Genomic DNA, 12016 nt, shown 5'->3' with positions numbered 1-12016 from the left:
TTTTCTTTATGTTTAAACAGTATCAAATATTCATCAACTTCATCATTAGCTTTGTAATTTTCGTATTCATTCTATTTGCACACGTACATGAAACTTTTTTTCTATTTATTACTTATTCTCACACAGAAACAATATATTTCATGTCATTTATCTCTCTATTTTAACCATGATAACAAATTTAGAAATCTTCTTCATGGAGTTCAAGCAGATTAATATTCGATTAGAAATATTTGTAAATATACGTATTGACAATATTCCTGATAAGAGTGACATGCCGGATGATATAAGACTCTCACAGAAATTTATTTGTTTTACATTATATAACAATTAACAGTTTATTGTGACAAATCATGATCTAAGATAGGTTTAGGATTAAACTTGGATAGTGTTTCATGCTGTAAATTATATTAAACGAAACATTGCATTATATGTTACTTATCTGCATAGGATTAGGATATTAAGTTGAAATGAAAACTACAAGACGTAATCTAATTGAGATTATGTGGTTACAATGTTTACTTTATCTGTTAATGCAACAGAATCACGGGACAAAAGCTGGTTGTACTTAGGGCTCTTGGTTGCCATGGAATTGCTCATGTTGTGGAAATTCTAATAGCATACCTGTTTATAGAGTTAGAGCTAAGTGTTGTGATAATACGTATGAATGTGTAAAGGTAAGATATGCGGCTTTAAACATCACGGATGTAAATGAATTTGAAGAAAAAGGGAAATGTTTTAATGATTGTGGAAAGCTATTTTCTGGCCACAATCCTCACACTTGTGTTTCGTCAAAGATGAATCTAGATGAACTAACAGGACCAAGCAAAACTAAATCGTGTAATTTCGCGTGTGTAGGTAAGTTCACAAGTTTCAATACTCTTGCTATATTTTAGGGAAATATTTTGACGCTTTTGTATAGTGTTTATAATTTTGTTAAACATTAAGTTTTGAAACTTACACCTTGAAATGGATAACAATTATATTTTATTAATACAATTGATAAATTGGAAACTTTAAAAGTCCCTAGAGACAGCTAAAAGTGAAACTGTTTCAGGTTCGGTTTAACTGAGCGTGTTCTTGGAAGGCATTGGTAAATCTAAATATTTGACACACTCGTAGCATCGTTGATATTAGAAAAGTCATGTTTAAAATTAAGAAGATATTCTTTTACTTCAAAAGGCTCAAAAATAATTATTGCTAATTTTCTAAAAGTAAATTCGTCACAAAATTACATACTGTTAAAAATATTATCCAAATATGTTTTTAAAAAGAACAATTATATGCTGCTCCCAAGTAAAAAGAAATGAAATTCATTTTCAAGATTTTTTCATTCAGACCGAATGCCTGTATGTTTCCAATTTGACTTCCTGTAAAATTTACAGGAAAGAACTGCATGTTAGAAAAGTTTTCATTGGTCATTTTACAATTACAAAATGAAACCAACATTAATTATGAAATGTTGCAATTCAGTTAAGTATTTAGTCAATATACAGATTTTAGTTTTATTTTTTTAATGAACGCTTTGTTTTCCCTTGTGTGTGCACAAGGATGGGAATATAAATGTTCTCTAGTGCATAATTTTGAAAAGTGAAAATGTTTTCAGGAGTTTTGTCATCAACAACACCAGTGACAACACCAACATCGCCTACAACTCCGTCAGTTACTAACAGAACGTCAACAACGACTCATTCACCACCTTCACGAGCCAGCAGCCAAACTCTGACAACTATTAAATCAACAAATTGTAAGTAAAATGAATTTTGAAGTTATGTTTCTCATAATCATCATATTAGTATTCAAAAGTTACTGCCTACTGCTCATGTACATGTATTTTTATTTGCGACAAGAAATTGTATAATTATATGCTATTTCTGTTTTGTAGAGACGTTCTGACGTTAAGTATAGGACAGGGACAAATTTAGGGCACCCGACAATGTTATTATTATTATAATTATTATAATTATTATTATTATTAATATTATTATTATTTCAATTCCATATGGCATATATATTCATTTTGATTTAAATCTTAATATGAATCTTTCTTAAGAGAAACGGTTTAAAACCATTTCAGATCTGTCTAATATATATAAAATACAATTAACGGTTAAGTAGAGTTAATCTAAACTGGTTAAGCAATGTATACTTAATATGAATCTGTTGTTTTGCTTTTTTCCAGACAAATACTCGTATATAGTTAAGTGTCGTGCTTTTTTCAGATGCTGTTGTTATTGGAGTTCCGATCGGCTGTTTTTTATTTCTTCTCGCAGTTATTGGAAGTGGAATTTGTACATATAAAATGTTAAAGAAATCAAGATAGACGGAGTTGGGTAATTGGCAATACAACGTCAGAAATAAAACTCAAGCAAAACAACACATCTGAATGTCTGCCAATATAACATTCTATAGTTATGTATTTATTATATAATGGCCACGTTTACATGTTAGTTTTTTAACCAGTTTGGATAGTTGAGTCCAATCGGATATGAGAAAAACAGTCATCCTTTAACGGAAAATGAATCACATATCAATCGCGGCTTTTCTTGATTTTGTTGTTGTTCTTTTTGTTGTTGTTGTTTTTTGTTGTTTTTGTTTTGGGTTTTCTTTCTATTTTTCTGCTTTTTATTTGAAGTTGTTTGGAAGAAGGGGATGTGCCTAAGATTAAAAAAATGTCTTTCAGAAGGCAAACAATAGACTATTTGACGAAAACATACATGACCATTGGTCGTGGATTTGTAGAATTCTGTAGACTGTAGAAACAATTTAATTAGAGTGGTTTAAATTTCATTTTGGGTCAAAGAAATATGTGTTTGCTTTAAATATTTAATTGTGTGTAGATTTATTGTTGTTTTATAATAGCGAATGATATCTATTTATTTAAAAATCCTGTAACACATTTTTTAGATCATTAATATGATGGTCGAATTAAGATTTATCAATATTGCAGGTTCCAAAAAAGCATTATTTATAAAGATATTACAGAAGTTAACATTTCATGTAAATAAAGGGAAGAAATAAAAATAATTATTTTCTATGAAATTCAAGTCAAATTTTACAATAAGAAATGAACGCATATATTTGAATGATTACATATAATATCCACAAATATTTGCAGTACATATTTTACATATTCTTTGATGTTTGAAAAATGTTTTATTTGCATAATTATGTACATATATATAATTTCACTTAGTGTGGTAAACCACTTTGATCACAACATACAAGATCTTTAAGATTAAGCATGTCTATTTTTATTATCTCACGCATTGCATTGTTATTGATTTAGACATTAAACACTGTGTTTTTAATCTATATTAAAGTTTTTAGTTATAAAATTGCACTTTTAAGATATACTCAGTCGAAGTAAGATATTCATTACAGACCAACCAAAATGACAAAAAGAATTTTAAGTCATCATATGCATGGAAATAAATAAACTAAACAAATATGATTGCACATTATTGAAAAAGGTGATGACCTTTCTGAAAATATAGTTTTAAAACGTTCATTAAACGCACATACATTATGTAATACCAAGAAAAATAAATGTAAACGTAATTATTAAGGGTAGGCGAAGCAAGCCAGTTAACTCCTAAGTAAATATGTTTTCAAATACTGCAATATTGTACATTTAAAGTAAGTAAAATATGAAATGTGTGTTTAAGTTCTTAGTCAAAACATCTGTTGTACAGTGTACTTGCATTAGATGAAAAAGTGTAAGAAAAGAAAATGGCAGAAGAGGTGGAGTCATTCACGGCTGTTTAATCGATGTAGTTAAGATATTTGTTTGTCGTGGCATCGCACGTGCTGTGGAAATTCGTATAACATTCAAGTTTTCAGAGTTAGAAATAAGTGTTGCGATCATGCAGATGTACGTACAGGCGACTTCATACATCACAGATTAAAATAAGCTCAGCTGTAGTAGAAATTGTTTGATTGTTTGTTTGGTTTTCTTTCGTTTTGTTTTTTACGCTGATTTTAACACTTTTTGGGGGGCCATATCTCGACGGTCGATACGCCTAAACGGCTTTTCTAGATAACTAACCAGAAACAATGCGACCGACTTTTACTCCCACATGGTATCCGAATCAACAGTGATTTACAAATAACCGTCAGACTCAAAACCCGAGAATAATTGTTAGGGAGAAATTTGACCTTGCCTTAGGGACCAGTTATCCCTGCAATACTAATCCGATACTTTCCCCCCTTGAACTAGGGTGGTGGACACAAGAAATTGTAGAACGATACGATGCATGTATTTTATTATTATTTTTATTATTATTATTATTATTGATTTATTTTTATTTTTTTTGTTTGCATTATTTTTAAAAATGAATCTTATCAATGTGTATGTAGCGAGTAAAATTATTTCGTGTACAAAATCATTTTAATGCAGTTTCTCGGCGATGAAAATTAATGTAAAAATTCGCTTTAAAAATGTTTTAGAAAAGATTGCACTGCTACGCTAGTTTTATTGTACGTATGATTATATTAATATATCATTAGTCTGTATTTTAATACTTTATTTGATTTGAAACACAAATAGAATAATAAAAGGAAAGCATTTTTGGGCTATTTTTCTTTTGTTTTTTTTTTCTTTTTCTTTTTTGAATGATTTTGAAATTTCAAAAATGTGTAAGATGATGTAAGTACAACCATATCAGTCACAGCACCATCATAATCATTATCATCGTCATGAAATATTCCAGCATCTTTATCCTCTTCACTAGTCAGCATCACCAATCTGAAGAATAACAAATCAGCTATATGCAGTATTTGTAAAAATTTCGTCATCTGTTGTGGAAAATATTGTCCAAAATCGTATGAACTATGACAAAAATGAATTTACGAAATTCGGTTTCTTCTACATTAATCAGTTTCTCTTCCATGTTCATTATATTTAATATGTCACAGATATAACGACGTAACCTAATCAGAGGATGACAAAAAACAAACTGTCATTGTAATTATTTGTTTGGGTGTAAGAAATTAACAGTAGTTTTGGTATTTACCCGACACTAAACAGTGTGGTAGCCATGTATGTATGTGTTATTATTACAATTATTATTATTATTATTATTATTATTATTATTATTATTATTATTATTATTATTATTATATACCAAACTTCTTAAGCACTTTTTTCATGCACATTGACATGTTCAAAAGTACTGTACAGTATAACCAATACAATATTTAAAAAACAAATTAAAACATCAATATTGCTCAAGTCACAAATTCAAATCAAATGTAGTTTAAAAAGTTAAAAAAGACCCACATAAATAATAAAATACAGGTAAGACTTAAGAATTGGTAAAAAAATAGCGAACCTAAAAATAATCAGTCCAAATAAAACCTCTTAAATAAGTGAGTTTTAAGTGCTCTCTCAAATACTGTTAGAGTTTCACAGCTTTTAAGTGTTCCAGGTAGGGCATTCCAGATTTGTGACTCCCCACATGGTGGTTAAAGTTGAAAATTAAGCATTGGTGTCAAGAAACCTTGAAATAATTTTGTGAAAAATATAAACGTATGCCTGACATTAGGGCATTTTTGAAATTGCAATTGATTTCACTGTGTGTAAGTGATAATTTTAAAGGATTCGATCGAATTCTTGAGTATCATGATGACCCATATTATCATATTTCATGCATAGGTGTTCAGCGCGTTAATTGGTCACTACCCCCTTGCCCCCTCTTGGTATATGCTTTTTATTCAATTTTCTTCATTTCCCCCCCCCCCAAAAAAAAATATATATTTAGTATATGTATGCAACTGGCCGCTCATTTGTCAGCAATCATCTTAAAATGAACTCCATAACTCCAACATTTTTTTCACCAATTCTCAAAATCTTGGTACCAAATGGTAGGGAATTGATTACTTTTAAAGGAAATAAAGCTGTCTTTACAATCATTTCAAGTTATAAGGAGATATCTAATCACGAAGTTACCGCAAGTGTAATTCGACAGAGACCTGACCGACTAAACGACAGTTTATTCGAAATGAATGGATATTTCTGTCGAATTCTCAATTCAAAATGAATGTATAAACGGGTGCATTCTTATGAAGTATTTTCATTGGTCATCTGAAAACCTTAGACTAATGAAAATACTCCGTACAAAAAATAAAGGGGAGATCACTCTGCAGAACCATTATTTGCATTACGACATCGGAAAAACTGTTACTGTTAACGCACCGAACACCTTTGATTTCATGTGTGATTTTAGTGGGTGTGGTAAGTTATAGAAAGAGCATCAAAACACGAGGCTATCTGATTTGTACGAGGGGGTGTAGCCCCCTAGTATAAATCAGACTGTCGAATGTTTTGATGTTCTTTCTCTTTTGTATCAAAGTCAAACATAAAAACACGTTCCCTGTTGTCACATTATAAAACCCGAACAATAAGTTACCAATGAACGAGCATCCGAATATGAAATTTATGTCGCTTTCTTTGCAGCCGCAATTAGTAAACCCCATCAAAAATGAGCCAATCAATTGGCATGCTCTTGAGTGAGGGTAACTTCTACCTGCACTTCAGTTAACGCACTGTGCATGTATATGTATACGATTTAACTCTGACACGTTTTCAACAGAAAGGTCCCCAAACTATGATACAAATAATAATTGCTTTTTAGGAGACATGTATGCAAACTGTCATTTTTTCTTCAATGTTTGTCATTATATCCTTGACGAATTCCTGTGTAAAAAATTGTAATATTTGGCAAACTGAACTCCAAATTGCTCTTTTTTAGGTAATCTGCCCCCTTGGTTTCGCAACTTTTTTTGATCAATAAATCTAGAAATTCTCTTGATGAAGCCAATATTGATTGTTCTCCCCTTAACTTGATTTGGCTTATTTAGCAGACAGCTAAAAGTACATTTTGATGTCTTAAGTTATAAGGCATTTATAAGTAGCACGTGTATTGAAAATGCGACTATGGGAAAAATGCTCGAGTTAATGTTATCAGTTATAAAATTACTTTGTCACGAACACTAAGAAGATAAAGTATCTTATTAATTTGGTTGTGGCGTTGACTACGATGTTAGATGCTACGTTGACTTTGTTACATTCATCGATGCAGAAGAATACGTCCATTTAATGATCCTATCGAGCAGTGCGAATGTTTTTATGTTTCATATTTGTAATTTTCGATCACGTAGAGAAATTTTGTTTTGCCTGAATAAGTTGAACACAAACGTTGATTGTCCACTGTTAGTATTTACATAACTTAAATTTTTAATCTTTCTTTTATCAATATTGTATTATCATCTTTTGCTTGTTCCGACATACCCGTTTACAATTGGCTGATAAGAAATAAAGGTAAGTATGCAATTAGTATACAATCGAACGCTCAGGATTATGGTTTATATTTATTTTGTTATAATGCATTAAATTACTTAATATGTACACTTAGCTCCGCGAATGCTTTTTTGTATCTTTACAATGTAATGTAAGTCGCAGTGAATCAATTTGCTTTTACTTTAATCAGATGTTACTTTTTGCATTTTGTATGCATTGTGATAGAAGATGAAAACTACACTTAAACTTCATGAATTTATTTTGATACACTGTATACTGTATCACTTCATACAACAATATCACCTGACAGATGCCCGCTGTAGCTGGGGCTCCTGGTTGCCATGGAATTGCTCGTGTTGTGGAGGTTCAGTTGAGAACGATGTTTATAGAATTAGAGCTAAGTGTTGTGATAATACTTCCGAATGCGTAAACGTTAGAATTGCGGCTGCAATCATTACAGATAAAAGTGAATTTGAAAACAAAGGCAGCTGTTCGAATGATTGCCCAACATTATTTTCTCAACACAATTCTAACCATTGTACTTCATCAAAGATAACTCTAGATGATGTTACCGAACAGAACAGAATCAAATCATGTAATTATGCATGCATAGGTAAGTTTCTCCGCTATATTTTTTAACGATTTATAAAAAAATTGATATTGTTTATTATGTCTGTAAATATATAATGATTGTTTAAAATTATTTAGTGTTAAGCTTCATCGTAGTATGAAATGGACAGTCATATTGACTATTTCTGTTCTCATTATTATGCACATTAACTCTTCCTATATTGTAGTATTGATTAAGACAAATATATTTACAATACAAAACTGATATATTGTAAAACATGATTCACACGATGATTAGAGTTAGTAAGATGGATTGATATCCAAAATATGAATATGACTTTATCACAAATATATATAACAAATGTTTCTATCAATTAATAACTGGAATACGAGCATGTGCTTATGAAATTGTTGCCTAGCATACGGTATTACAAAACTATTCATAAATGCACCAATGTATCAAATTCAAAATTTAACGGTTGTATTTTTATCAATTTTTGTTATTATGAAAAGTATTCAGATGAATGTCAACTGATGTATTGAGATAGTTAACTGGGATATAATCAATTTCGTCAATAGAGACAGAGATGTCAAGTTTTACACACTTATATCTGACTGTATTCATGATACGCTGAATTCTACTTGAGTCGGTGCAAACGGGCGACAATTGATTACTATTGTTCTTAAAGATCTTATTTTTGTCTGTGTTTGGCAATCTTTTATATTTTGTTTGTTTGTTCGTTTGTTTGTTGTTTGTTTGTTTGTTTGACTACATATGTACTATATCGGATTCGCTTTATTGAACAATAATCATACAATGCAATAAGGCTGTTTTGATTTCATTGTAAATGCATTAAGCCAAGGTTTACTAAACATGTCTTTAGATAATTCAGAAAAAAAATATACATACCTTAGGATCCTAATTCATTTACCCTTTCTGTTGTAATATACAGGAACATTAACAACAACAACAATTCCTGCAAAACCAACAACCACCAAAGTAACTGGTAAAACTACTTTACATAACGCTTCTTCGCAAACCACCAAAATATTTCGTGGAGGTGAGAACGGTACTATAACAACGAAGAATGACCAATCCCAAACTTTCTCTTTGCAAACTAGGAGCTCAGTCAAAGATACAACAATATTTCCGGGCGTTGTCACAGGACACGTTTCGAAGAGGATGACATCGGCAAATGCGTCATTCGCATTCCCGTCTTCTTCCAAGTTTCAAACTGGTAACAATGTCAGTTCTGAGAAAAACACACCGTCAAATGGTAGGTAGTTAGCAGATTAAGTTTTCCTTTATGAAATAAGTAGGTGTAAGAATATTGATTTATCTTTATACATTTTATATTTTTGTATGAAATGGTGTCAACTTTTTTTCTTTTCTCAATATGTACAGAGCTTAGATATAGATTTAAAGTTCAATTACTTAATAAAAGCTATGTTGTCCAGATTTATGAGTAAAATTTTCTCTCGTGCATAATTTTTGAAAAATGAAAATGTTTTGAGGAGTTTGGTCATCAACAACACCAGTGATAACACCAACATCGCCTTCAACTTCTTCAGTTACTAACAGAAAAACAACACCGACTCGTGTTCCACCTTCACGAGCCAGTGGAAAAACTCTCACCACTATTTACTCAACTGCTGAAGGATCAAGCACAGTATCATATGAATCATCATCTAATGCGGAAAATGTCGTAGACCCAGATGATATAAATTGTGAGTAGAATGAATTTTGAAATGTTGTTTCTCATATTCTCATATTCATCATATTAGTATTTAAAAAGTTACTGCTCATGTAATGCGTTCTGTACATCACTCTTCAATTTAATGACTGTAAGCTAATATATTTCGTATGTTTATTTACGACAAGAAGTTGTTATTGTTGTTATGTTATGTTTTTTTTTTCTCATGTACATGTATTTTTATTTGCATCAAGAAGTTGTATATATACTATTTCTCTTTTGTTGAGACGTTCTGGCGTTAAGTATATGACAGAGACGAATTTAGGGCACCCGACAATATGCATTCTATCAAATATGTAAAATTTATAAGAATTGCAAGCAAGGTCTATAGAAGATCATATCAATTTACATCTTATTAATTAAGAGAAAATGTTTAAAGCCATTTCAGATCTGCCTAATATATATAAAAAAGTGACGAGTTGACAAAAAGTTGACTCGTTCTGGACGAGATAACTAAAAGTAGGGAACGAGCTGACCAAAAATGTGCCGAGTACACTATGGGAGGCGTTGACCGCGGCGCTAGTTGTAGTGTCATTTGACTTTTATGCTGTATTTTTATCGGACAGCTATTTCAGTTTAATTTTAATTTATGACCCGTTGTGTCGTCAAAATAATAAGGGAGACATAGTTACAGTTAGAAAGCAACACTGACTCTGAAGAAACAATGCTATATGATATAAATGAATTATACTCCCAAGGTCTAATGATACATGCACTTAAATTTATTCCATACCGCCTTCACTCCTGTCCAAATAAATCTTTATCACATACCGCTTTTGTGACTCCGTAAAATTGGTACTGCACGGCCGTGCATATATTTTAACATGACCTCATTTGCGTTATACAAACACATTGTAAAGACGCGGTAAATGTTAGCGTTATACTACAGGCGTGTTTGTCAATGAAAAAATACTCTTTTTTATTTTAAACATTCTTTTTTTGTATGTGAAAAAAGAACACTAAATTCGTGTCAGTTTATTACTGAATTTATTCAGCTCGTTCAATAAATTTATTATTGAAATTACACTCATTCAATATTCTCTATATAAATTTAATACAACAATTTATCAAGGAAATCATAATCAAGATATATAGAAAACGCTTTGACACTTTAGACAACACTAAAATGCTGCCAACTTATTTAACATATTTTACGAATTTATTAGCTCAACCTCGTTTTGATTCAGTTCGGCTAGTTCTTTCTTTTATTTTCTCCAGCACTTTGCGCTATTTATAGCAATAACTTCTAATTACGATTATTTTACATTGACATCTTTCAAATTCAGAAATAAAAGAATTTCAACAACAACTTTGCAAACTCTAATTCATGCACTAAGCAATTATCATATTTCTACATTCCTATAACGCTCGGCAATGGTTAAGCAAAGTTTATTTACGCTCAGCAAAGGTTAAGAGCAATAGTTAAGCAATGTGTATTTAACATTGTTAAGCAAGGTGTACCCTAAAATGAATCTGCTTTTGCGCAGGTTTTTTTCTAGACAAAGATAATATTAAGTGTCTTACTTTTTCTTTTCTACAGATTGTGTTGTTATTGTAGTTCCGGTGGTCATCTTCGTTTTACTCCTTCTCGTAGGTATTGTTATATATAAAAGGTTTGTGAAATAAAGAGAAAACGGAGATGGATAGTTGGCAATACAACGTTATAATACTCAACGACATAAAACTCAATCGATACAACACATTTGAATGTCTGCCCATGTAATATTCTTTATTTATTATGTAATTGTCACGTGTTTTATCAGTTTGGGTAATTAAGTCCAGTTGGATATTAGTAAAAACAGCCAGCCTTTAACGGAATATGAATAAAATGTAATTTTCTTGATTTTGTTGTTGTTTTGTTGTTGTTATTATTATTATCGTTGTTTTTGTTGTTGTTTTATTGTTGTTTTTGTAAGTTGTTTATTTTGATTCGGAGGAAGGGGTGGGCCTAAGATTTAAAAGATATATGTATCTGCTTTTTTAATTGTTGTTTTATAAAAGTGAAATACTTTATTTATTTCTTTATTTATGTTAGTTTAAGCATGCCTCTTTTTATTATCACACGCATTGATTTGTTATTGATTTAGAAATTAAGTACAGTGTTTTTAATCTTGATTAAAGCTTTTAGTTATTAAGTTGTAGTTTTAATATGTACTCAATTGAAGTAAAATATTCATTCCAGTGCAACCAAAATATCAAAAAAAAAAATATTAAGTCATCACATACACAGGTATAAATAAATTAAACAAACATGCACATTATAGAAAAGGTGATGACCTTTCTGAAAATATAGTTTTAAAACGTTCATTCAACATACATACATTATGTAATATCAAGAAAATAAAATGTAAACGTAATAATTAAGGGTAGGCGAAATTCGAACTATGGCCCGGTC

General features: G+C 30.7%; 1 protein-coding gene across 2 annotated transcripts; it reads left to right on the top strand.

The window, feature by feature from the left end:
• Positions 1-7353: 7353 nt before the first annotated feature.
• LOC132727025 (mucin-2-like) lies at positions 7354-11464 on the top strand. Of its 2 annotated transcripts, none has more exons than XM_060712448.1 (4): positions 7354-7910; positions 8821-9144; positions 9440-9595; positions 11162-11464. In XM_060712448.1, the coding sequence occupies exons 1-4, from the start codon at positions 7526-7528 to the stop codon at positions 11245-11247; spliced, it is 951 nt and encodes a 316-aa protein (XP_060568431.1). In that variant the 5' UTR covers positions 7354-7525; the 3' UTR covers positions 11248-11464. The 2 variants fall into 2 exon arrangements, with proteins under 2 accessions (XP_060568431.1, XP_060568424.1); XM_060712441.1 differs by having other exon boundaries at positions 9383-9595.
• The last annotated feature ends 552 nt before the right edge of the window (positions 11465-12016 follow it).

This window comes from Ruditapes philippinarum, unplaced genomic scaffold, assembly GCF_026571515.1.
Source record: "Ruditapes philippinarum isolate M1 unplaced genomic scaffold, ASM2657151v2 ctg2177_1_1_1_1, whole genome shotgun sequence".
Lineage (NCBI taxonomy): Eukaryota > Metazoa > Mollusca > Bivalvia > Venerida > Veneridae > Ruditapes > Ruditapes philippinarum.
Note: the sequence above shows the minus strand (reverse complement) of the source record. Positions and strands in the feature narration are given on the sequence as shown.

Excerpts from the sequence above, each read along its gene's own strand:
- LOC132727025 (XM_060712441.1), top strand. The coding sequence starts at position 7,526 with ATGAAAACTACACTTAAACTTCATGAATTTATTTTGATACACTGTATA. Across the intron at positions 7,911-8,820 it reads ATGTAATTATGCATGCATAG|GAACATTAACAACAACAACA; the intron begins GTAAGTTTCTCC and ends TGTAATATACAG. Across the intron at positions 9,145-9,382 it reads GAAAAACACACCGTCAAATG|GAGTTTGGTCATCAACAACA; the intron begins GTAGGTAGTTAG and ends AAATGTTTTGAG.